A 23,581-nucleotide genomic window follows, 5' to 3' on the forward strand; every position below is an offset into this window, starting at 1 on the left:
CTTTGCCTGACTCCGTCCCGTTGCAGCACAACATCCAGACATGGTTGTTCGTAGTTCCTCAGCTCTCTGAGATCCATTTCACGTACAAAAAACCAGGAGCGGCACACGAACGTACGCGTACATGCGTCCCAGCTATTGCGTTCCCCGTAGACCCGGCGGGAGGTTGGAAGCAAAGAGGAGGAAAACGCACCACGTGACGCGCCTCGGCGAATGAGCAAGGCGGCGGCACGGGGAAAGCGAATGCGGTACTCTTCCCCCGGGTACAGTGACTCTATTCCAATCTGGTAACCGAAACCTTTTTCTCCGAGGATCCGATCGGTTCCTTGCCGCTCGAACTCACACCGACCGCATGATCGACCGTAGGCACCGCGCCAGTTCCCGAAAACTCCCTATTTATGACGCCCTCGGTGAATGCAGCCATACTGCACACGACCTTTAACAGTACCTACCGGGTCAGGTATCCATTTTGTTTGCTCGTTCGCAGAGAGCAGGCCACTCTCACACTCTGTGGCCCCCACACCTGAGAGAGGTGTCCTTTATCGTGCGTCGGCCGCACGAATCTTACCCTGAGGTCGACATTTCTGTCTGTCCCCTAAAGGACTCGTACACGTCACCTCTAAACGCATGCTTCACGCGCCAGCGGGTGGAGCTCTGTCGGGTGTCCCACGCCCGATGTCGTGGGGTTTTACGCTCGTTGAGCAAACCAGCAGTGGCGTTTTGGTCATGACATTTTACCGCTCAGTAGCGTTTTTCTAGATTTGGTCTTCCGACACTGCACTTACACCTTGCCCTAACCGTGATACTACTACAATGAAATCAAACAATTCAGGAAAAAGGTGATGACACCAGGACTCGATTCTTGACCATCCTGATTTTCGTTCAGGGATGCTACTGTTACACCACGCGAGCAGGATTTTCTCCTGGGCTAGAGTTCCTCAAGTACAAGGGGGCGGACAAGCAATCGTGCTAGCATCCCTGAGCGGAAATCGGGAGCGTCTAGGTTAAAGTCCCGGCGTCAGTACATTTTTCCTGGGTTGTTTGATTTCATTGATTCTAGGCGTTCGGGGCTTATGTGTCTGTGTCGCCCATGCTTGTAGCCTGCCTCGGCTATTTCTTACAACTCGGCTATTACAGGAACGCCTTCTGCCTGACACTCCCTTGCAGAGAGTTGAGGTACTGTATGCTTTTCCGTATGCTCGGTGGGACACCGTCAAGTCTCTGCTCCGGCAGACTGTCCAGATACCTGTTGGCGTCTCTTTGTTCTTTTCGCGGTGCAGATTAAACACCACGTATGGATAGTGCGCTGTATAGCAGAACACGGTGGTCGCGCGGGCGCGCAGCCAGGTAGAGGTACAGTGCTGGACAAAAGTTTACGCAACACGCTCCAGCGCATTCCTTCCTCAGAGTGACTCTGTAGCAGCGAATGGGACCGTACGCTCTTGAAAACAAGTGGCTGGGTTACCTAGGCACATATCTAAGTCAGTACGGTCCCATTCGCTGCTACCGAGTCATTCTGAGGAAGAAATGCGCCGAGGCGTGTTCCGTAAACTTTCGTCAAGCACTGTACCAAACATGGGGGCTTAATCACATCCATCGTTCGCGATCCAACGAGGGGCGGAGCTCTCGTTAACACGAACACGTGACACGTTTCACATGACGCGTGACGCGCTTTTTTCGTTAACGGGACAAAGGCGTAATCTCTTGCTCGCGTAACGACCGACGGTGTCGTCTGCCTAACGAATGTGTTCGCGTTCTCACAGGCTTCACCGCCTACATGGCTCATGATCCAACGAGGCGCGAGGCACTCGGGAGCTCGAGCACGTGGTGTATGACGCGCTCTTTTCGTTAAAGTGACCGGGGCGTAATCTCTCGGTCCAGTTACGATCAAATTAGATCGTTTGCCTCGTTGTTCGTTAGAATGTGAAACATCTTTATTTGGAGATTTGCAGAAACGGAATTTCTGCAGAAACGAACATGTATTGCTCCACGACTGTGTACAAAATGACATGCGCCCCTTTCATCGCATTTACACCAGTGGTTACATGAGGGCTGTGAGATATTCTCGAGAAGATGCAGATGAAGACGAGAAAGAAGACGAAGAGGTGACAACGACAAGCCATAGACAATCCCATAGACAAACCATGCGAGCTATCCAAACAAAATTAAATAACCTCATTGGTCGACAAGGTTGCAGCCTCATTGGCAGCTGCAGTTCGTTCAGGTGACACCACAACACGTAACGGCTCGTTACGAGCACGACAGCCTCAACGAAGAAGTTAAACGAGGAGCAGAGATTGTGCCACAGCAGGGCTTCGATAAGTTTCTTCGTTTCGTTATTCGTAACGACTCGCTGACGTTGAAGCTGCCCAAGAAAGATGGCGGAGTGATTCTTCGCTTGGGCGATCACACAAGCAGCTAACTGTGCCCCATGGACGTGATGGCGTCAGGATGCCTTTGAACTGGACGAGACAAATTTTGTAAAGCTCTTCCGCCCGCCAAGAAACGCTCTCCGCACCGTTTGTGAGGACTGTGACCGTGTACTTCACTCCATCTTGATAGCTACGGGTGTTGTGATGAACAACGAAGGCGAAATGGATGCATATAGTAGTAGTGTTCGAATTGTTCTCTTTAATAGTACATTGCGGACATAGTGTTGATGTAGCAATGAAAGGAAGAGCAAAGGATTCTGTGTATTTTCTGAGGTCGATTGTTGAATAGTTCCATTACATTCTCTTGCTTCGCGGTGCTAACATGGAATTAGAACAGTTCACTGACGTTCTGTTCAAGCTCACTGAAAACTGTTGCACTGCGAAGTTATTTTATTTTAGGCCTCAGGATGCCTTTCAACTGGACCAGATAGATTTTGTAAAGTTGTTCCGTCCGAGAAGAAATGCTGTTCGCACTGTTTATGAAGCCTGATTGTAAGGCTGCGCGTTGTACTTCCATGCTTAAAGGAAAAAAATTACATAAAGTTAATGAAATAAGTGTACACGTTGAGGAGAACGAGCAGCCTCCTCCTCTTCTTTTGATACTTCTGGTACCACTACGTCTTTCCTTTCTGGTCTCGGACTCCCACGTGCCCTAGAACTCAGCACACACTAGTTTTCGTATCATACTTAAGACCATTCTCACCCGACACCATCGTCAGGGTAGGAAAATGATTTACAATTTTTTGCGTATTGCTCGACGATTATCCTTACAGTGACGTACATGTTTGTTAATTATTTTCACACGACTAGCGAACCATATATTGAGACGGGAAGAAAAAGAACATGACGAACGAGCCTGGGAACGAACATTGGAACTATGGAGCTCACCATAATTGGAACGCAATGAGCATGTATGAGAGCACGAGAATGCGAGCTATCGGAACAAATGAAACAGTCCTATTGGTCAGAGAAGATGCAGCCTCGCTGCCAGCCTGCTCTTCGCTCAGGGCGGTGACATCACAACACGTGAGCGCTCGCAACGTGCGAAATAACCACAATGAAGTAGCTTCACGAGGAGCACAGATTGTGACCACGGAAAGCATCGATAAAGTTGCTCGTTTCGTTAGCCTGAACGACTCGTTCAGCTGTCTCGTGCCGTTAAGTTGAACGTGTGAAACGATTAAGCCCCCTGGTTGGAGAGGATGTCCGCAGAGTGCTTCATGGGGAGATAGAGTAGCTCTTGCGGCGTTCCAGTTCTGCAGGCGATGACAAGCCTCATCGACTTTTACCGATGATATACGCGTAGTGGGTAGTGGGGTGGGGAGTCATCTTTAGGTAGCCCTGTCGTTCGTGCCGTCATTTCGCGTGCAACTTTCCGCAGTTTCGGACTGTTGCATGGCCGCAACTAGTACAGACATTATTTCTTGATATTTTGCGAGTGGGTGTATCCAGCTCGTTGTAGTCTAGCCCTTGCGAAATTTTAGGGAGTGTTGAAGAAAGATGAGGCTGGGCAGGGGCGCGCGGAGAACGGTACGGTTAGAACAGTCACGAAAGTTTAGTCCAAGTTTAGTCCTGGGACGGGCATCGATGTGGGCGGTCGCACTCATTGAATCCTTTTTTAAACACTGGTGCCGTAACGCGGGATTGGACTGCACTCTATGTTTCCCCGAGAAGGACAACTGGATAGCCTAAGGCGGACTCGAGCGGAGACCCGTGGAGCGATCACTCGCACCATCCCACATTCACATGACCTGCTCGTTCAACCAGATACCTCCATGAAAGAGAGACTATCTCGTTGCGCGCAGAATAGTGCTTGATGATCTGAATGCTCAAATCCTGGACCATAGCCTCCTATATACTCAGCTATGTCTGGCTGAATGAATGGCTGGTGGCCATGCCTGGCCATCACTGGCGACGACAGCTATGACGGGGAAACCGATGGGATACTGGAGCACGAACGGCAGCGTGAAGCGGCAACAACGCGCGCAAGGAGAGCTGTCAGCCTGCATACACAGACCACAGCGTTAACGACCCCTACTTCGGCTATCACACGAATCGAACTGTATCGCCACCGAAATTACAGATGCCGAGGTTCGGAGGCAAGCAACACAGGCAACGATTCTGGGAGCACTTCGAGGCCCCCATCCACAACAACGTCACCCTTGCACCCGTTGAAAACTTTAAGTACCTCCTGACGTATGCCACTAACGACGGACGCCAAATGTGCTATCCGACGGTATTTGTCTCAGCGGCAACAAATACGCGAGCGCAATCACCGCTCTAAAGCAGCGATTTGGACGCACAGACCTCCAGTCACCTGCGGCGCGGGAAGATGTTGACGAAAGATAAGGCAGAGCAGAAGCGCGCGCGAAGGACAGTAGGGTTAGGACAGTCACGATAAAAAGGTATTCTTTGAACGGGCATCGAGACGAGCGGTCGCACACGTTGCATCACTTTTTTAACAGGGGAGGTAGCCCGCGTAACTGGACTTTGATGCTAATGGGGACAGTTTCTCATTGTGACCGCTCTTATCCGGTACATAAGGCAGAATTTCTGTCTGTGCAGGGTGGTGTAGCTCCATAGTTAGTTTTTCAGCTTGATTACAATACATACACCACGGTCCACCTGTGGTCACGCGAGCAACTGTACGTCTTGTGGCATGTCTATGACGGCGGAAGATTGTTCGTCACGTTGTCATGTACCCGTGTCACTATGGGGCAGGGTGGCAGAAGTCTTTGAGCTTCCAGCACTTCAGTGGGTCCAATGTAAAATCTTAGAACCACTTCCGGTAGCCGGCAACGAGCCAAATTGACGAGCGAGCGGAGGCGAGCCGCAGAAATAAATTATTAACTGTGGATTCACCAGTTATCTTTTGGTGGCCCCGACTGGCGGCTGCTTTGTAGGCAGCAGCTGCAGGACGCCGCGCTCACATTATGCTTGAGCAGTAAATGTATGGGCTTTCAGAGCGTTCCCGTCGATAGCTGACGTCCACTCGCTTTCTCCGCACAATTCAATACGACAGGGCCACACTGCCCTCCGTAGCGGCCGTTTCATGATTCCAGGATTATTATTCGCATGGTAATGCATGTACGAGCAGCAATCTCCCTTTGGAGGAGTTATTTGGGGGGTTCTCTCCGTGTAAAAAGGACTACACCCGAAAGCATTTCCCCCAGTCGGATGACAGTATGCGCACCTTTTCCCCTTCTTCCTCCTTCGTGTTCTTCAGCATGCGTGTAAATGGCCCTAGATCGGGAGGCATGTCCCCACTTGATACGCCATACGGAAACTACTTTTAATTTCGGTTAAGCCCTGTGATCGCATAGGGATCGCAAATCTCGGAAGTCGGACCTTTTGGCAGGTCTTCACTCCGATGCTCGCGCATGTATACGATTCGATATAGTACATACCAGGAAACACAAAACTTGAGAAGACGAAAATAAGTAACGTTTCGTGACGCACGCATCATATTAACAGCATTTGTCAGTATCTGTCCCGCAATATATCGACAAAGGCTGAGTGTATCCTAATGCTTTCCAGCGTTGTACACATAGGTGGGGTGCGCCGGTTTTCCAGAAAGAGGGAAAAAGCACGGGTAAAGCTATGGTGTGACGTCACGTGTACGCCACCTATACGAATTGCCCACACACAACACGGACCTGCTGTGCGCTTTGCAAATATTCGGTCTGCAAATACACGAGTTCCAGAAATATTCACCAGCCATGCCGTGAGCATTCGATATCGCTCACGAATAATATAACGACTAATCAAAACACGAGTGCTCTTACCCTACTAAGTGGCCTCATCTTCTCGTGAATCCCTGTCTCAGCCGTTCCCGGTGACGGCGGCGGGAACTCGGGCGTCGGTGGTTGGTCGTAGTGCGTCGGACTGATCGGAATCTGCACCGTTGCTCTCTTACTCCTTGTCGATCCAACATCCAGAGTACCTGGCTTCCTCACACCACCCTCCTTAGTCCCATTTTTCGCTGACTTCACTGCCGGTGGCGCACCTGTATTGTCGCTGGCTGACCTTACATGCATAGCGTGCCCTCTCGTCCCCAGTGTCGCGTACGTTAACCTTCCACTGGCCACTTCGTCGTACAAAGTGCTGAAAGCTGACTCGGAGAGACGCTCATGGTTGAGAGACACTTCGTGGTTCTCGTACGGGGTTCTTAAGGCTCGCATATCGACGTATTCCGAGGAGTCCCGGCGAAGTGGTCCGTCAGCACTGGCGCGTCGCCGACCGGCGCTAGCGAGACATAGGTACTCGTAGCCAGAGGCAGAGGAAGCGTGACGACTAAGGGACTGACCAGCTGGACGACTGCCTGGAGATGTCCCGCTGCTGGCAGCCACGGAGCGGCGAGGCGGCTTGACGGGTGGCTACAGAGAAAGAGGATAGGATACTTCACCAACATGGTTGGGTGTCTACCGAATACTGGATTTCCAAATGGCTCCAGTTTTCACATGGCATACTTGTGATGTCTGGTGGTGGTGGCTGCATGATTGGGACGACACCACAATACTCAAATCATATTTGGCATTACATGTGTGCCCCTTAATGGTTATTGATCATCGTGAACTCTCATGGTACAATGTGTCACCAAGCGTTCAACAAGACCTCTAGCTGATGCCAAGTACGTGTCGGGCAAAGAAGACTTACAATTGGTTTGCCCTGTAAAGCTGCCATGGGAAGGTAGGCTCCAGTGCTGTTCCATGCTGGGCTTACTTTGGGTTCAGCATACTGGTCTGCACACAGAATAAATAAGAGTGCTTCCTGTAGTGACAAAGAAACGAGACTAACTAGAAGTGTTTTTCAAGACTGTTGACCTATAGGACAATTAATTGTTCCCTAGAAATTTGTAGCTGCCTATCTCACGTTATGTGTTTAAAATTGTGTATTTGAAGACCTTGCACGAAAACCATATTTACACATGTATTACCTTTGAAGACTTACTGTACTTTTGTACTTTCTTCAGGCTCGCCTGCCTATGCAGCTTGTGAATTTACTATTTACAGTAAAACCAGGTGCAAAGCAGAATCATTGCACGCACCTCTCTCGACTCTCCTGCCAGGCAACGTTTGATAGATATTATGCAGCTGTTCGGCAGACATCCTCTTGCTGGACTCCTGGTACTGGTTGGCCACCAAAGGAGGCGGAGGAGTGTCCCTAAGCAATGTGTCTGCGTCGGAAGAACGCGAACCGTGCAGAGGGTGCCTGCTGACATACTCCAGTCCGTCGCTCGTGTGGAAAGTAGTGTTAAGGGCATGAAGAAGTTGCGAAGACGAGTCGTCGGCTGTGGAACCGCTGTTCCTGTGCACCGAGGTCACCTCGTAGAGGAGCGAGGGGCTCCGGCTGTTCGCGGGCGTCGCGTCCAAGCTGGAGTCCCGGGACTTGGCCAACGGCGGAGGCGTGCGCTCCAGGTCGTTCGCCCTGCAGACAACGATATGTTCCTTCAGGGCCAACCAGGGGCAGGGTTTCTCTAAATATGTCCCGTGTTACTGGTCTCTATTCTGGGACGTCCGAGTAACAGACGATGACAGGAGGTCGACGTACTCAGAGTACCTGTAAAGTGACCTACCCTCCCTACCTCCCTACTTCTTTCCTATCCCCAATACACCGTACAGACACAGAAAACGGTACAAGAACGGTCAAGAGATGCCATACATAGGTTTAACATTGCTTAACTTGTTCCTACGGCTTCATCTCTCTGTAGAGTGCTGTTACATAGATTCAAGAGTGCATAAAAAGATGCAGGTGGAATACCCGTAAGAGGGCCTCTTCACATGCTGTTGGCGAGCGGCATAATGATGTAGCGCTGCCAGCTGCTGTTGGTGCGATGGTGGCGTCGACGAGAGGAACCCCGGCGGCGGCGTGATGGACCGCGGGCTGCCGTCCTCGGCTGAGCCCAGACCCTCGCCGCTGTCTGGAGTCACTAACGCCGCGTGTTCTGCATAACACCACATTGGCCTTAGACGTCCGCCAGTACTAGTGTGTCATTTAATGCCAAGCACATAACTACTCAGAATTGTTCACTGTCACACTTCGTTACCCACTGTAAAAGTTTAAAAGCACTCTGCGTATCATTCAGTCTAAATGACGTGAAATCTAAAGGGTGTCCTGGCTAAGACAACCCTCCTAATGACTGAAAGGAACTATGCAAGATGTATTTGCTCATACGCCAGGCCAGCAGTTTCAGACCGATGTTCATCTTCTGTTCGACGGCTGCTTCTTCTTGAGGCACTCATGGAAATGCGGACATGCACTTTACGAATACTGACCACATGAACCAAAGGTCTGCTACTACACAAGTGTTCGACTTCTATTTCGGTGGTTTAGCGTGTCCTCCTCTTATTTTCTCACCTTTGATGATGTCGCAGGTCTGCTTGGCAATGTTTGTGTTGAGATCTTCTAAGATGTCAACCACCGTCCGTTTTTGCGTGTCTCGCAGATGAACGTCTATGCCTGTACAGGATAAAGTGAAGCGACAATGCCAACACAGTTATCTTACACGTTTATGCAAGAAAGAAGGGGTACGTACCATAGTCAAGCAGCAGCCGGACAACGTCAATTTTTCCGAAGGTGGCAGCTTCGTGCAGGGCGCTGCCGTTCTCCGTCTGTTGTGAAGACACACGGGATACATTGTGAAGTCATCACCACGAGAAAGCCACGTAGATCGGACCGCCATTTTCTTACTCCTCCCTCATGGATCGCTAGGACGTAAGTGCCCTGGGGCCCTCCTTACTGCTTAGGACACGCAACAAGTATCCACTGTACAAGCTCTGTCTTCTTAACCTAGCAACATATCCCAGAAACTCAACAACAATGTCGCTACAGTCGTCCACTTTGAAGCTCACATGGGACACTCAAGGACCGCTGGAGGGTAGTCCAGCGCGCCCTTCAGTTTGAGCTTGATTTGGGATTTTCTGGCGCAAAGATAACTGTGGATCATACACAGAGCGCCCTTGAATGGAAGGAATAGCATGGGAAGGCGCTGCCGAAGAAAGTGCTTCAAGAATAAAATAGGGCCCTCTTCAAAGTTCACAATAGCTCCAGGGACCCCTGAGAGAGGATCGACGATACGGTGGTGAGCGACGATACGGTGGTAAGCGCCGTTGGTCAAACAGTGAAGAAGCTTTCACTCGAAAGGTAGAAAGCGGAACTGTCCTTCCGGAACTGACATAATAAGATTACACTGCCGATTTTTGCGATACCACATTTACAGCCGAAGCAGAAATTAGAAAGTAACACATGGATTGGTCCCGAGTTACAGGTGCAAGTTTCTTAGATGCTTCTTTCTAAACATGCTGGAGAAAGCAGAATAACGTGTCGTGCAGAACTCGCAGCATATGAAAGCATATGAAGCAAAGGTCCATCATGTGAAAGTATATGAGACCACCACAACATGGAGCAGTACTTTTGAACAACACAGGTAAATAACACACGTAAAGAGGATTTGACGACAGCTCACCCAGTGATTGACGGGAAAGCCAGCGTCCAATAGCCGCTTGACCACTTGACGGTGCCCATTTCTGGACGCCAGATGCAGAGGCGAGTGGCCTCGAGGTGAACCCTGCTGGGACCGGATAAGCCCCGGCTGCGCCCTGAGGAGCAGGTCGACCGTGTCCAGGCGACCGTATTGCGCGGCCAGGTCTAACGGACTTTCGTCTTTCAAGTTCCGGAGACCCGAATCCGCCCCATGGGCCAGCAACAGGGCGGCAGCCTCCGCATGCCCGTACTGCGCCGCGAAGTGCAGTGCAGTCTCGCGTTCGTGGTTCTACACAAATACCAAACGTACAGCTCTGTAGCATAGCTGTTATGGGAACAGTTCCACGAGGTAGAATAACAATTACAAGATTTATTCACTGGCGTCACCCTTCTAGAAGGAGCTAGCGTTCACAAGACGAGACTACCACCATGATGTATATGTCTGACCGAGTTTGGGTTCCGTTTTTGTTGGCTGCCATACGCTATTTGGAAGATAATTAATCCAAGCAGCACAACATCTTGGCCCAATATTGGTCCAATATCGGTCCAATATGTTGTGCTGCTTGGGAACGTTGGAAGACACGGAAGTTCAATGGGATATGGTACAACAACAATAGATAAATTAATGATGATGAATGGGGAAATTCGCCACATGAGGTGCGGCCCACTACCCCAAGGGAACAGAAAAGGACGACTTTTAGACCGTGAGTACATTCATAACAACACTCACGGAATGATTGACGTTTGGTACGGAAGGGCCCCTCTCGAGTAGCAGACGAACGATGTCGGTATTTCCCGTCCACGCCGCCAGGTGTAAAGGCGTCGACCCTTTGTTGTCCACCACATTGACTGAGGCCTCGTGGTCCAGCAGCAGCGCCACCACATCCCTACACACAACCTCGAGATGATGATAAACTGCTTTTTTTACCTGAAGTAGTTTTTTTACTGCAGACAACGGCTCACCTGTGTCCGTTGAGTGCAGAGTGGTGCAATGACGTGTAGCCGCTTTGGTCGTGGGTATTAGTCCCCGGACCTCGGCGCAAACTGCAAATGAAAGAACAAAAGAACCATAAGTGTTTGAAGACGTCCTAACGTAAACGTCATGGGAACAACTTCCTCCGACCCTAGAGTTATTGTTCTACTGCTCAGCTGCTGCGCTGCATGCAGGAGCTGCTACAGCCCTCAGTGCAAGGGCAATGTACGTGCATCCATATCAGAGGTTGACATATGGGTCGGACTGTCCCATGCCCCCTCGGAACTTTGGACAATGAACAACGGGCTGGTCCTGAAGTCTACTTCAGAGCCTTTACTACACTGAGGAACAGCAAATGAATGAAGAGGAGAACATCTCTTCCTAAAGGAACGGAGACCCTCACAAACCAGTGCGGCTGACGGCGATGATATTCGGCAACCCGGAAAGAACCTGGTACGCAGTGTGTTTGCAGAATGTCTTGCGAAGTGCAAATACAGTGAAATGAGCTTGGACATATGTGGCAATTTACTTATATCTGTGGCCTATATCCCCTGTACGTCGACGGCGTACTCTGCTTCACGATAATCTTTAGCAGCAAATACAGAATGCAGTGTTCGGAAACGTCTGTGCCAGAAATGCGTGACCGAATTAACTCTCTAGGTTTGTGATGGGACGAATGATTTTCTGGCTGCTGGCAGCTACGGACTTTCCGGCAATTTCCGAGGTAGGTAAGGAGCGGACCTCATCTTTCTGAGGTTGACCTGGGTTCCTTTGTACCTGTGGCTTCTATCGTCGTATAGAAAAACACAAATCACGAAACTAACTGGATCTGCACACAAAATCAAAGTGGTTCTTCACAAGCATGAGTAATTTAAGCGTGTACTTCTGCAATGCTGCTAACACGCAGGAACCCGATTTCACCGGGAGTTATAAACTATCAATTTTCATCAACAACAACCGTGAAATCAGTACTGTACGATCAATACTGCTGCAAATCAGTAATCAGGAGGCTTCATCGCTTAATCGTCGTTACGAGATAACGAGTGGCGGGAAATTAAAAAATATGGGCACGTGACACGTTGCGCGTGACGCATACCACGCCATTCACGTATCGCGCGAAGGGCGCCATGCACCTGTTTTATCGCGTGCCCTTCTCCACGAGTGCCCCGCCCCTCGTGCAAGCGATTAAGCCCCCAGCACTGGTGTAGTATGATACATGCTGTACATAAGGTATGCTGCATTGTGATGTGTGTTAATGGCACCTTTAGAAAAAATATCCTGCCCAGCTATATACGCGCGCGAACATTTGCCGGATATGCGAACCATGCTCCGAGTTCCCAAATAATCGGAAGCAGTGTAAGAGACGGTGATGGAGGAACCTGGTATGCCTTTCTGTTTCCGACAGCGTTACCGGCTTCAATTTCGACAATTAACAGTTTCCGGTAGTACTCCCGTTACCGTTCCTGGGTTCCCAAACAGCGCAGGACTGGAAGAGCGCTTCCCAACGCAACGTATCAGCGCCGTGCAAAGCCAGCTGGCAGGGACAACCCTGACGCGCCTGTGGCTTCTTCCAGTATGGTAGGCTAACGCACCAGTTAGTTGTCGGCGTCTCACGGGAAAACAACCAAGTAATTTTTGCTTGACCAATTAGTGTGCGCGTCATGTATTAATATATTTTTCGAATTCAATTAACTCAGGGAAATTCTCGCCGTTTACGTCTAATAACCTTGTTTTTCTTTGTGTCCTTCTTTCTTCTTCCACTTTCTTTTTTTTAACAATTAGGGCGTTCTCGAGCCATGAAACTGCACAAATCAAATAAATCGGGTATCCCCGTTAACTACGGACAGAATTTTATAAAACATGAAGATTGTTTTTATCTATACTTACAATTAGTGGCGATACATTATCAGTCAAGTAGGCCACGTCATGGGCGCGCTAGCGTCCTCCTGGGGCGCTGCCCTCATTAATTTTGACTAATGATCTTTTTAATGATGAAATATGGAAGTTCGGCACAATAACATCGGCTCCCTTTGATGCGCCGATGCCGTTGTCGTCTTCTGAGAACGGACCGAGTCACGCGATGATAACGCCTCGGAAAATGCAGATTTGGTGGTCATTTCTGTCGCCTTTCCAGAAGAGCGCTTACAAACACAACTGCTGCAATGCTCCCTGCAGCGAGGAAAAAGCGGGATACGACAACCAAATATTAAACACTGCAAAAGGAACCCGGAGAGTTAACAAATTTCAGCCGACTTTCAGCCACATTTCAGCGGTAGTGAGGTTTGACAAAGTGGTAGAAACCGGGCAGAATAGAGTTTCACGCGAAGAAGAAATCGGCCATATACTATGTCCATTTGATTGCTTTCGAGGATGAAACCAGAAGAGCGCGCCCAGAAGAGATGCGGCCTCAGTGCAAAGGGAAACAAAAACGAAAGAAGACTCATGTGACAATAAATGGCATTCTCTTGAGTGGTCGACTTTCTCTTTGAATTTTGCTGCGACGAAAGGGGTATGAGATCCACACCAGACAAACAAAATACACTGTCCGAAAAGGCAGTTTTTTGTCACTGCGAAACTGAAAGTGAAACTTCCTGGTCACTCCCCCACGTTGATGGACTTCCAAACTTCCGGCCCGTACGTGCTGCATGAAACCCTGATGCTCGACCTCTGTATCTTTGGTAGCACCGAGTTTTCGAAGACATCGAGTTGTCCCTTTCGTAACCATTGCGATTATTCAATGCTAGAGCACGAAGAAATAAAGTGTCAACTTTTCATCAACTAAAGCACCGCTATGTGATGCAGACATGGCCTTCCACTGTGCGGGGCATAATATTACCAGAGTACTTTACAGAGGTAGCACAAGATAGCAATCGCTACTTGGGTTTGATCATTTATAGTTGGTGTTGTGCATCCATAGCACAGGAACGCGATACTGCGTTTCTTACATGAGGTCACACACGATGACACAGGGTAGTGTCCAGCAAGTAGAATGTACATTTGAGTGAGGTGCCTGTTGTGTCTTTATTGTAAAGGCACGTCCATTCTCGAGCTCCGACCAAGAAAAAGTGGGACCCAGCACATTTGTCTTGGCGGATGGGACAGTGCGGAACGCGTCCTGGCTAGCGGCCTCCGCGGTTGGACAACAACGTGCCACCCCAGCTGAACGTACCGAAACAAACGTCACCCTTAGGCATTCGGAAAGGACGTGTGCATGCTCCAGACCACGTGCGCACAAACGCCTGCAAAATATGTGCTTCGCTAAAGGTGTCCCCGTAGCCGCGGCCATGTCGCTGGACATGTCCTCCACTATGACTTATCTGGGTGTCACACCCTAGTGACGTCAGAAGCTCATGCTTACGTCACTGTAAATTAGGGTGTCGGAGGGAACCGAAAACCGAAAAAAAAACGCTATTTTGGTGCGAACCGGTATTTTGGTGCGAACTGAAACCGTATACGTTTTTTTTTTTTTTTTCGCTCAGGAGGGAAACTGAAAAATTTATTTAGCGGTTTTCGGTCCAAGAAAAAACTTCGCCATTTTAGACTACGAATAGGCGAATGAAACTGACGTCGTGTGTTCTGAAGTCATGTCATGGATACTTTACGAGGGTTACGGTTACAGTGGAATGTATGTTGGTATACTTGACCCTTAGGCTCCCTTTGTAACGTTTTATCGTTCGCGCACATAGACTTAGAGGTACATGTGACCGGTTGTGACTCTCTAAAGGAGTGTGTGGAGGCGGGGTAGTTGGTGTACATTCATCGTGATTAAGCAGCACAAAGACGCGGACAAAGAAGGAAGACAGGACGACTGCTAGCAGTCGTCCTGTCTTCCTTCTTTGTCCGCGTCTTTGTGCTGCTTAATCACGATGAATGTGACTCTCTACCAATGTGCAGTAGTTCGTTTTAATTTCATCCGGCCAAACTCTCCTCAACGAAACAGCCACCCATGAGGGCTGCGTAACGGCTCCTCTATCGGTAATGTCACGCAGCGTGTCCCTTGTTTGAGAGCTGCGAAGTTGAATACTTTTATGTATCCGCGAGGGCAAGCGCGTGCGAAGTTGCGCCTCTTCTGTGGACAGGACACGAAGAAAAGAAAACGGAGCCGTCGAGCGCGTTAGTGAGTGAAGGTGTTCCTCGATTTGCGTCGTACTCGTGCGGTTGTGCTTGCTGGCTACGAAGCAGCAATCAGGGATCGGAACCGGTATTTTTTTCGGTCCGGTTCGGGTTCGGGTTCAGGCATATTGGTTCGGTTCGGGTTTAGCTCCGCTGAACCGAAATTATCAGCTTGAACCGGTTCAGGTATATCGGTGCGGTTCGGGTTCGGCTCAGGGAGAAACCCCCCCCCCCCCCCGCACATACACAGACAAAAAAAAAAAATCTGTCAGCGGTCGGGGCATTTACAAGGATTGGAACAGTTACTTTTTTCGGCATCGGTTTAACCGGTCCACGGGCAGTAATTTTGCTACATGCAAGCAAGCTTACGCTCACCGTACACGATTGTAAGAGAAAGGTGTGAGATAACCGTTCAGGTGAGCAAAAAAAAAGGTCGGTCAGTAGTACGATTAATTCACCTCTGAACCGATTCCCGAACCGGTAACCGTATAAATTTTTTTCGGTTCAGTTCCGGTTCGGCTCAGGACAAGCAAAAAAATCGTTCGGGTTCGGTTCGGTTCGGGTTCGTCAGAAAATAACGGTTTTCTCCGGTTTCTGGTTCGGGTTCAGTTTCGGTTCCGATCCCTGGCAGCAATAGACATTCGGATGGGACGCGATCGCACCAGTCCAGCAAGAAAGTACTTTACGTATGAGATTTCGACAAACAAGTCCGTCTGTATCATGCGCTTCAAGAAAGGAAGAAGCCTATTTGAACAGACAGTCACCTACAGGAACCAGGAGCTACCAATTTCACAGCTGCCTATTAATATTAAACACCATCCGCATACCATGTATGCGGAATAAACGGGTTTACATTTTGCAACATTGATTTTTTTTCTGGGAAAAAATATGCCCACCAGAAGCGGAACCGGTTAAAACCGGTATGAACCGTTATGTTTTGCTCCGGAGCAGAACCTGTACCGGACCGTTTATGACAGAACCGGGACGAAAACCAGAACGAAAAACGTTTCGGTTCGACACCCTGCTGTAAACTAAGTAGTCACTTGGAAGCTACGACGCTGTGGCTGGTAAAAATTTTTCATGCAACATCCACAGACCAACTTAATCATCCGCAGCTCTAGTCTGAAAGTCAGTCAACGGCTCGACTGTCACTGCAAAATTAACCACTCGTTACTATTGCCCGTTAAAACTATTAACATGGTTCTCGCACAATTTTGGAACAAAAATTGAAGGGTCTTTCAAGGGCTTTTCAAGGCTAAGCCGTCATTGTGCCCGGGACATAAAACACAGTTTATGACAGGGACACAATGTCTCACACAAATATTTGTCAGCCACAGGTACCGCGCGTTAGAATACAGGGTGTGTGCAGAAAAACATGACCCGCATTTAGGCACATAGCTTGTTGCCTACCTAACTAACGAACTTCCGGTGGCGCATGATGGCGCATTTATGCGTGCGAAATCTGCAGAAAAATTGTGGAAGCCATACTCAGCTTAAAAAATAAACGGAACAACGAAAACGTCGGCTTCCGTGCATCAGAATAGGGCAACATGGTGGACAACAGGGTGTATGTGAAAGGGCAACACGGTGGACGTAGGAGAGTTGTGTTCAAGTACCGCTAGGGGAGCTATCGGTGCATAAATCGAAACGATGTCCCACATGGATGCTCATCAGCAGTACCCCTAGCGGTGCCTGCACACAACTCTCCTGAGACCGAAATGCACTACCATGCACTGTCATGACCGCCCTATTCTAATGCATGGAAGCCCATGTTTTCGCGCTCTGTTTATTTTTTTACACTGAGTATGGCTTCCAGGATTTTTTTGTAGCTTTCGCACGCATAAATACGCCGTCGTGCGCCACCGGAAGTTCATCGGCTAAGTAGACAACGAGTTACATGTAAAAATGCGGGTCATGTTTTTCTGCACACACCCTGTACATGGGGACCGCGCAACGGTGATGCGCAGTCCCACGTCATCACAACAGTGATGACTGGTAACTGCGCACAAATGTGACTGAGGACTCCTTAAGTTCATGTAGAGATCACAGGACAGAAAGAAAGACTGACGAATAACACGGAGGACGCCGTTCATTTCACAAACGTCTCGTTTCCGCTACTGAATGCTATTGCAATGATTGCTAACTCCTGTGGTTTCCATACTATAGTTGTGACTCCGGATAACAAGAATTTGCACTGCGGCTCAGCGAAAATAACAAAAAGATGCAAAATCAAAGATCCTCAAAGATTGCGGAAAATTACGGGATTTTTCCCGACATCGAAAACAGCATTTTCGAATTCCAGAGCATTCAATCAGTTAAGTCTTTGTTAGGTCCCTAGTCATGTGGGTACAGCTGGAATTGAGCGTGCAGATAGGCAGCTGCTGAAGCACTATCAGCTGACACAACACCGTTTGAGATTCCGCATCAGGACCTCAGGGTAGTCTTGAGGAAACTAATTAACAGGCAGCGGCAGAGTAACTGGGATATGCGCCAACAAAACAAGCTCCATTTGATTAAAGGGCGAATAGGTCGTCCTCCACATGTTCCTACAGATCGCTTGCACCAAGTGGTACTGTCCCGCCTGAGGATTGGCCACACAAATCTTACACATAGATACTTGCTCTGTAGAGAGGACCCACCTGAATGTGCACATTGCGGGCAACCACTTTCTATTCTCCACATCTTGATCACTTGCCCTACACATGAGCATCACCGTCACCACCACTTTCAAGAGCTGTATCGGCACACAATTCCTCTGCACCCAGCCCTCTTAGTGGGCGATGAGCCTCTGGTAAATTTTAATGCAGTCTACAATTTTTTCGGGACTTTTTCGGATATCGGGTATCTGAAAGAACTTTAGGTTTACACATATTTTACACGATTTTAATGTTTTAACTAGTTCATTATTACTAATTTTTAACTTGTTCATCACACCGTAGTTTGTGGCGCATTATGATCCTCGTTGTGGCTGCGCCAGAAACCTACCAATCATCGTCATCATCATCAAGGACCAGGACCATGTGTTACAACACGAAATTAACCACTCAAAACTATTCTAAACACGTCCAAGACCATTGTTCCTCATGTAAGCACCCTTGATTGGTTCACTTCACGCAAACTTCCCACTACAAGTCCGGCTATCGACAGAAAGAAGATGGTAGGTACCCCAAAGGAACACAAGCACGCGGCTGCACGGAAAGGGGAGAGGAGTTCGACCGTGACGATTCCCAGATGCCTACATCAGTGCTCAACGTTATCCTCATTCCTTCGGTATCCAACCGTATCGCGGTTAGACGCAGACGCAGAGGGGGGAAACTTATCTTTGCTCTCCCAAGAGGGTAACAGCGTGTAGAAGGCAGGTTGAAGATGTCGCGACGAATGATCAATAATGGAAAAAGGAAGCAATTTTCTGCAAAGCTACTTTAGCGTCTCTATCTCTCGTCGTTTTTCTTTTTTTTTTTTTCTGTATGGACGTTGCATTTGCCAAGTCGACAATATTATGTGCAACTGTCATGGCAGAGACAGGTATATCTGGGCTTTGCCGGCGCATGTATCTTCGTACAGATGAGCACTTAGCGGTATGTGAATGTCAAATGCATACGCAGCAATGTACACAAAAAATTTGATGTCCTTCTTTGCGTTAGGCGGCTCCTCGATAATCCTGTTTTCGAATTTGGTCTATGCGAAACGTATTTTGCAACTTCTACATAGAAGCTGTCTCGTTCTTCTGCTAATTGCAATGATAAAATGATATATGTGATATGATATGTTTTTAACTGCAAGTTAACAAAGCATGTGTAGCAGACGACGATGAAGTGGTCCACGACCACAGGTTCAACTCTCGCGCCAATTCGGCCTGTGAGCCGTTGTTCTTTTCCATTTACTTCGGGGCCAGACAGCCCAGAGTAAATATCTACCGTTGACCCTTCCGGCTGTGTCGTTCTCTACCTTAACACATGTACTATTTCCTCCTCCTGCTCCTCAGCACCACGAACAATCCAACAGTGGACTTTGACAGTAGAAACTTTGCTCGAATATTGATATTCGATCCTGTCTTTTATGTAGTAAGAAGAATAACATACCCCAGCTCATGTGTAATTAGAGAAGGGGAGGGGCGTAATATGTGTATAATGGAAGACAAAAAAGAGAAGGAAAATGGGAACTGAGAATAAGGTTGCAATATTGCTCGAAAATGAGAACATTTCCGTCCTTGTAGGCTGTTCTAATACGCTATGCAAGTAGGTCAGCTGTCTGCGCAACTCCCCAGTTTTCCTCTCTCCGCTAGTGCTCGTGAAGTGACCTCACCCGCCCATCTCCCAAGCAAGAGGGTAACATTTCAAGGTTGGGGCGCACGTGGCTTCTTCTGTGCAAACAACAACAACAATAACAAGACCAACAACAACAACTTTATTTTGAAATGGAAAGTGGGGAGGTTCATCGCCAGAGGCGATACTCTACCCCATTGCTGGTGGGGAGGTGGGGAATAAAATAATGAGCCCCTCCACAGTAACGATCGAAGTCCGATGGTGTCCAGAAATGTCAAAAGAGCCTTGAGCGCAGATCGTTGCTGGGCTGGATTGGACCAGGGACCAAGCAATTTCGATAGGGAGAAGGGGCGAGAGTCCAGCTGACTAAGAGACTCGGAGAGTGCGGTTCGGGAACGTTGGTAGTGGGGGCAATGACGAAGAATGTGCTCCAGATCCTCAAGAGCACCGCAGTGGCTGCAGGTGGGAGAGTCAACTTGTCTCAAGCGGTAACGCCACTGAGCTGTAAAGGCAACATCGAGTCGCATTCGGTGGATTAATGCAGCATCTTGACGAGAGGTGTTTCGTGGCATGCGGAAAGCGAGCGTTGGATCAACTCTGCTCAACATAGATGGGGGAGAATGTCGGTTGTCCATTGGCGGGAAGCCATGGGTGTCGGGAGGCGTCGCAGAATGGAACGGCGGTCTCCTCTCAGCAGAAGAATACTGGTCCGTTTCCGATACGAGAGTGCTCCTTCGGCGGCGCTGTCGGCCTGCTCCTTCCCCACGACACCACATTGGGCTGGAACCCACTGGAGAACTAGCCTGTGGCCTGGTGCGTAGACAGTGTGGTAAGCCATTAACACATCTGTGACTAGGGGTGCGGATGAGCCTCGTATGCTGGAATTTTCAATAGCTTGAAGTGCAGATTTGGAGTCTGTGAAGCCCATTCCCGCGGGGTAAAATCAGCGATGTGTTGTAGAAAGAAAAGGATGGCATAGAGTTCCGCAGCTGTTGAGGTGGTTGGATGTGAAAGGCGTCGTCCTTGCACTACGCCTTCGGATGGTATGACGAATGCTGAGGCGGACTTGTTGTTGCGGGATGCGCCATCTGTATATGCTGCCGAAAACGTAGAAAACTTCTCGTCTACCTGAGCATGAAAATGAGCTCGGAGGACTTGAGGGGGGACCTGATCTCTTCTTTCCAGAAGGTTCGGAAGGCTTACGAAAGTCGGCGGTACCGGCAGAGACCAGGGGGCTTCCGGCGGTATAATGTCCTTAGCTATGAAGCCAGTCAGAGTCTGGCGTGTCCTCTGCGCCACTCGATAGAAGTCGCTTTCAGGGCGGCATCGAATTTTCCTGAGGAACGAGTGACGGGGAATGTGAGCACGCAAACGTAGGAAGTGCCGAGCCGTTTCACGTTCACGTTGAACCTCAACCGGGAGTTCACCAGCTTCAGCCAGTACTTGCCGTGTTTCAGCCATTCTTGGAACTCCGAGGCAGCGACGAAGGCTTCGAGCAAACAGGGACCGAAGGGTATTCAATGATGTTATTGATATCCTGTGCAGAATAGGAAGGCTGTAAAGCACAGTCGCCCTCACCAACGCCGCGTGAACTGCGAGTAGGGAACACTCATCACAGCCCCATCCTAAGCCAAAAAGATGGTGAATTGCGGGGAGCCATCGCTGCACTTTAGTTTCAAGGTGTTTAATGTGGCGAGCCCAGCGTAAGTCCGAGTCGATTACCACGCCAAGGAAGCGGTGGAAGCGTACCGGCTCGAGCTTCTTGGCACCAACCCAAAGAGGGAAATTGGTCATAGCTTTGCGCGTGAAAGGGAGCTCTACGCATTTTTCGGGTGATAGGTCAATCCCAAGGTGCGTGAGGTACGTATGTACATTATTTAAAGCGAGCTGCAGGCGGCGCTGTATGGCTGGGCGTGATTTTCTTACTGTCCAAAGGGCGAAGTCATCTGCATACACGGAAAACGACACTTTGCGAGTAATTACCGATTGGAGGCCGGCCATCACCACATGAAAGAGTGCCGGACTGAGAATACTTCCTTGGGGGACTCCTTGATGAACAGGATGCTGAGGGCTTTGGCCTTGGGACGTACGGACAGCGACGGTTCGGTCCGTAAGGAAGTCTTGGAGCCAGATAAAGAGCCGACCGGATACCCCAAACGAGCGCAAGGCGTGCTGCAAACAAATGTGCGAGACGGTATCATATGCGCGCTTGATGTCGAGGAAAACCGATAGGACGATCCGGCGATGGGCACGAGCATGTTGGACTGTAGATACTAGGTCGAGAACTGGATCCATGGAGCCTCGGTTTTTTTTTTTTTTTTCGTTGTTTTTTTTTTACTTTCGTGTTAGCGCCGCGAAGCAACTGTGGCTATGAGCGGTGTACAGATGAGGACAGATGGAGAGAGGACAGCAGGAAGGAGTGGGGGACAGGGGAGTTAGTATGCGTCCTGGGCCGACTTCAGGGGGAACTGTGCCGACATTCGTCTGGAAAGTCTTCGGAAAACCCAGGGAAAACCTCAGACAGCACAGCCGGTGGTAGGATTCGAACCCACCACCTCCCAGTCAGCACGGCACCAATGAGTGAGACGCCCTATGCAGCTTCGGTGGCGACGAAATCCAGCCATTTCTTGAGGGTATGCACGTTGTTTTTCGAGCCACCAGTCGAGGCGATGCAAAACCATTCTCTCCATCAGTTTTCCCATACAGCTTGTCAGGCTCACAGGGCGAAAGGAGGATAGGGCATTTGGGGGCTTGCCTGGTTTCAAGATGGGAACAACCAATGCCTCCTTCCAGGTAGGTGGTAACGATCCTTGTTGCCAAGACGTATTATACACATGAAGGAGAGCTTGGAGTGACAGCCCGTCAAGATTTCGCAGTGCGGCAAAGGTGATTTTATCGGCTCGCGGGGACGAGCCGGCGTTCACAAGCTTCAACGCTGCCTTTAGCTCGGTTAGTGTGAAGTCGCGGTCCATAACTTCCGGTGGACGGGGCCAGTCTTGGTGAAGTTCAGCCGTCAAACTGTGGACAAAACTGCGGTGTTGCGGTGTCGTCGAGGCAGCCGCTGGTGTCGTTAGTACCACACAGAAGTCCGTTGCTAGCGTGTTTTCGTCTACACCCTCAACGATAGCCAAGGCCGCGAGAGGGTTCTTTTGAGGGGGCGCCTCCTTCAGAGATCGGATTGTCCTCCAGATCTTCGTGGCCGGGTCAAACGGTGAAAGATGGTGACAAAACTTACGCCAACGCTTCCTGTCCTCTTTCTTAAGTTCTCATGTTACTTTAGCTTTCATCCGGCGGTATTCCAAAATGTCCGTAAGTTGCCCTGTCCGACGAGCCGTTCTTTCTGCTCAGCGACGGTGGCCCTAAGGTGGTTAATTGCTGGAGAATGACCGACATGTCCGGTTACCCTTTTAAACATGACCACCGAGTCCTGAATACCGCGGCTAATTGTTTGCGAGAGAGCCTCTGGGGACATACCGGTGTGCACAGATGTTCTGAGGCCCTCACGAAAAAGTCTCCAGTTTGTGAAAGAAATCAGTCCAGTAGTTGGTGAGAGGGGCAGTCTGTCGTGCGAAATATATAGAGGAAAATGATCGCTACCTCTAGTGTCGACGTCCGTAGCGCACGACAAGTGGCGAATTATGTCGGTTGAGCACCACGAGAGGTCCAATACATCGAGGGACGTTGGGGATCGCATGTAAGTTGGCTCTCGAATGTTTAGCAGGCACATGCTATTATTCTCCATTGTCTCCAATAATCTCCTTCCCCTACCGTTCGTCCTTCGGCTTCCCCAGGCCGAGTGATGGGCATTGAAGTCACCCAGCACGAGCGCCGGGGCTTCCAGAGAACCAAGTAAGCGTTCGAGGTCACTCCACGGGACCTGTACCTCGGGACGTATATAGATACTGACGACCGTTAACAGCATGGGGCCAAGGTGGACCCTGCAGGTGACATAATCATAAGAGCGATGACAAACTGACCCTATGGGCGCAGCAACAAGGTCATTACGAACGTATAGCGCTGTTCTGCTCTCAGAGGATTGATGAGATCGATAGATTGTGTATCCATTAACGCATTAACGGGTTTTGCTGTGCATGGACCCATGCTGGTCCACGAATACCTCCTTACTGCTGCCTCGTGAGTGGAGAGACACTTGGTCACGTGGTTTCTTACCCACTACCCTGCTCAGACACAAACTGTCGTATAGCGTATAAATCTTTGCTGGATCTAAGGCGATAGGTGTGTGGTTGTCTTGGTCTACCCGACCGTCTCTAGCTGTCCCAATATTTTGTGTTTTTTGTGTGTGTTTTTTTAAGTGAAGT

General features: G+C 49.4%; 1 protein-coding gene across 3 annotated transcripts in view; it reads right to left on the reverse strand.

The window, feature by feature from the left end:
- LOC135394239 (ankyrin repeat and SAM domain-containing protein 1A-like) overlaps positions 1-23,581 on the reverse strand; it is a 123,081-nt gene that overhangs the window by 70,708 nt on the left and 28,792 nt on the right. For all 3 annotated transcript variants that reach the window (XM_064624881.1, XM_064624880.1, XM_064624882.1), the window contains exons 2-10: positions 10,875-10,955; positions 10,642-10,798; positions 9,895-10,200; positions 8,965-9,040; positions 8,787-8,888; positions 8,190-8,373; positions 7,477-7,856; positions 7,086-7,171; positions 6,215-6,805 (exon numbers count right to left, since the gene is read on the reverse strand). In XM_064624881.1, coding sequence (XP_064480951.1) covers positions 6,215-6,805; positions 7,086-7,171; positions 7,477-7,856; positions 8,190-8,373; positions 8,787-8,888; positions 8,965-9,040; positions 9,895-10,200; positions 10,642-10,798; positions 10,875-10,955 — 1,963 coding nt within the window. The remainder of the gene's footprint in view (positions 1-6,214; positions 6,806-7,085; positions 7,172-7,476; positions 7,857-8,189; positions 8,374-8,786; positions 8,889-8,964; positions 9,041-9,894; positions 10,201-10,641; positions 10,799-10,874; positions 10,956-23,581) is intronic.

This window comes from Ornithodoros turicata, chromosome 5 (assembly GCF_037126465.1).
Source record: "Ornithodoros turicata isolate Travis chromosome 5, ASM3712646v1, whole genome shotgun sequence".
NCBI classification, from domain to species: Eukaryota; Metazoa; Arthropoda; class Arachnida; order Ixodida; family Argasidae; genus Ornithodoros; species Ornithodoros turicata.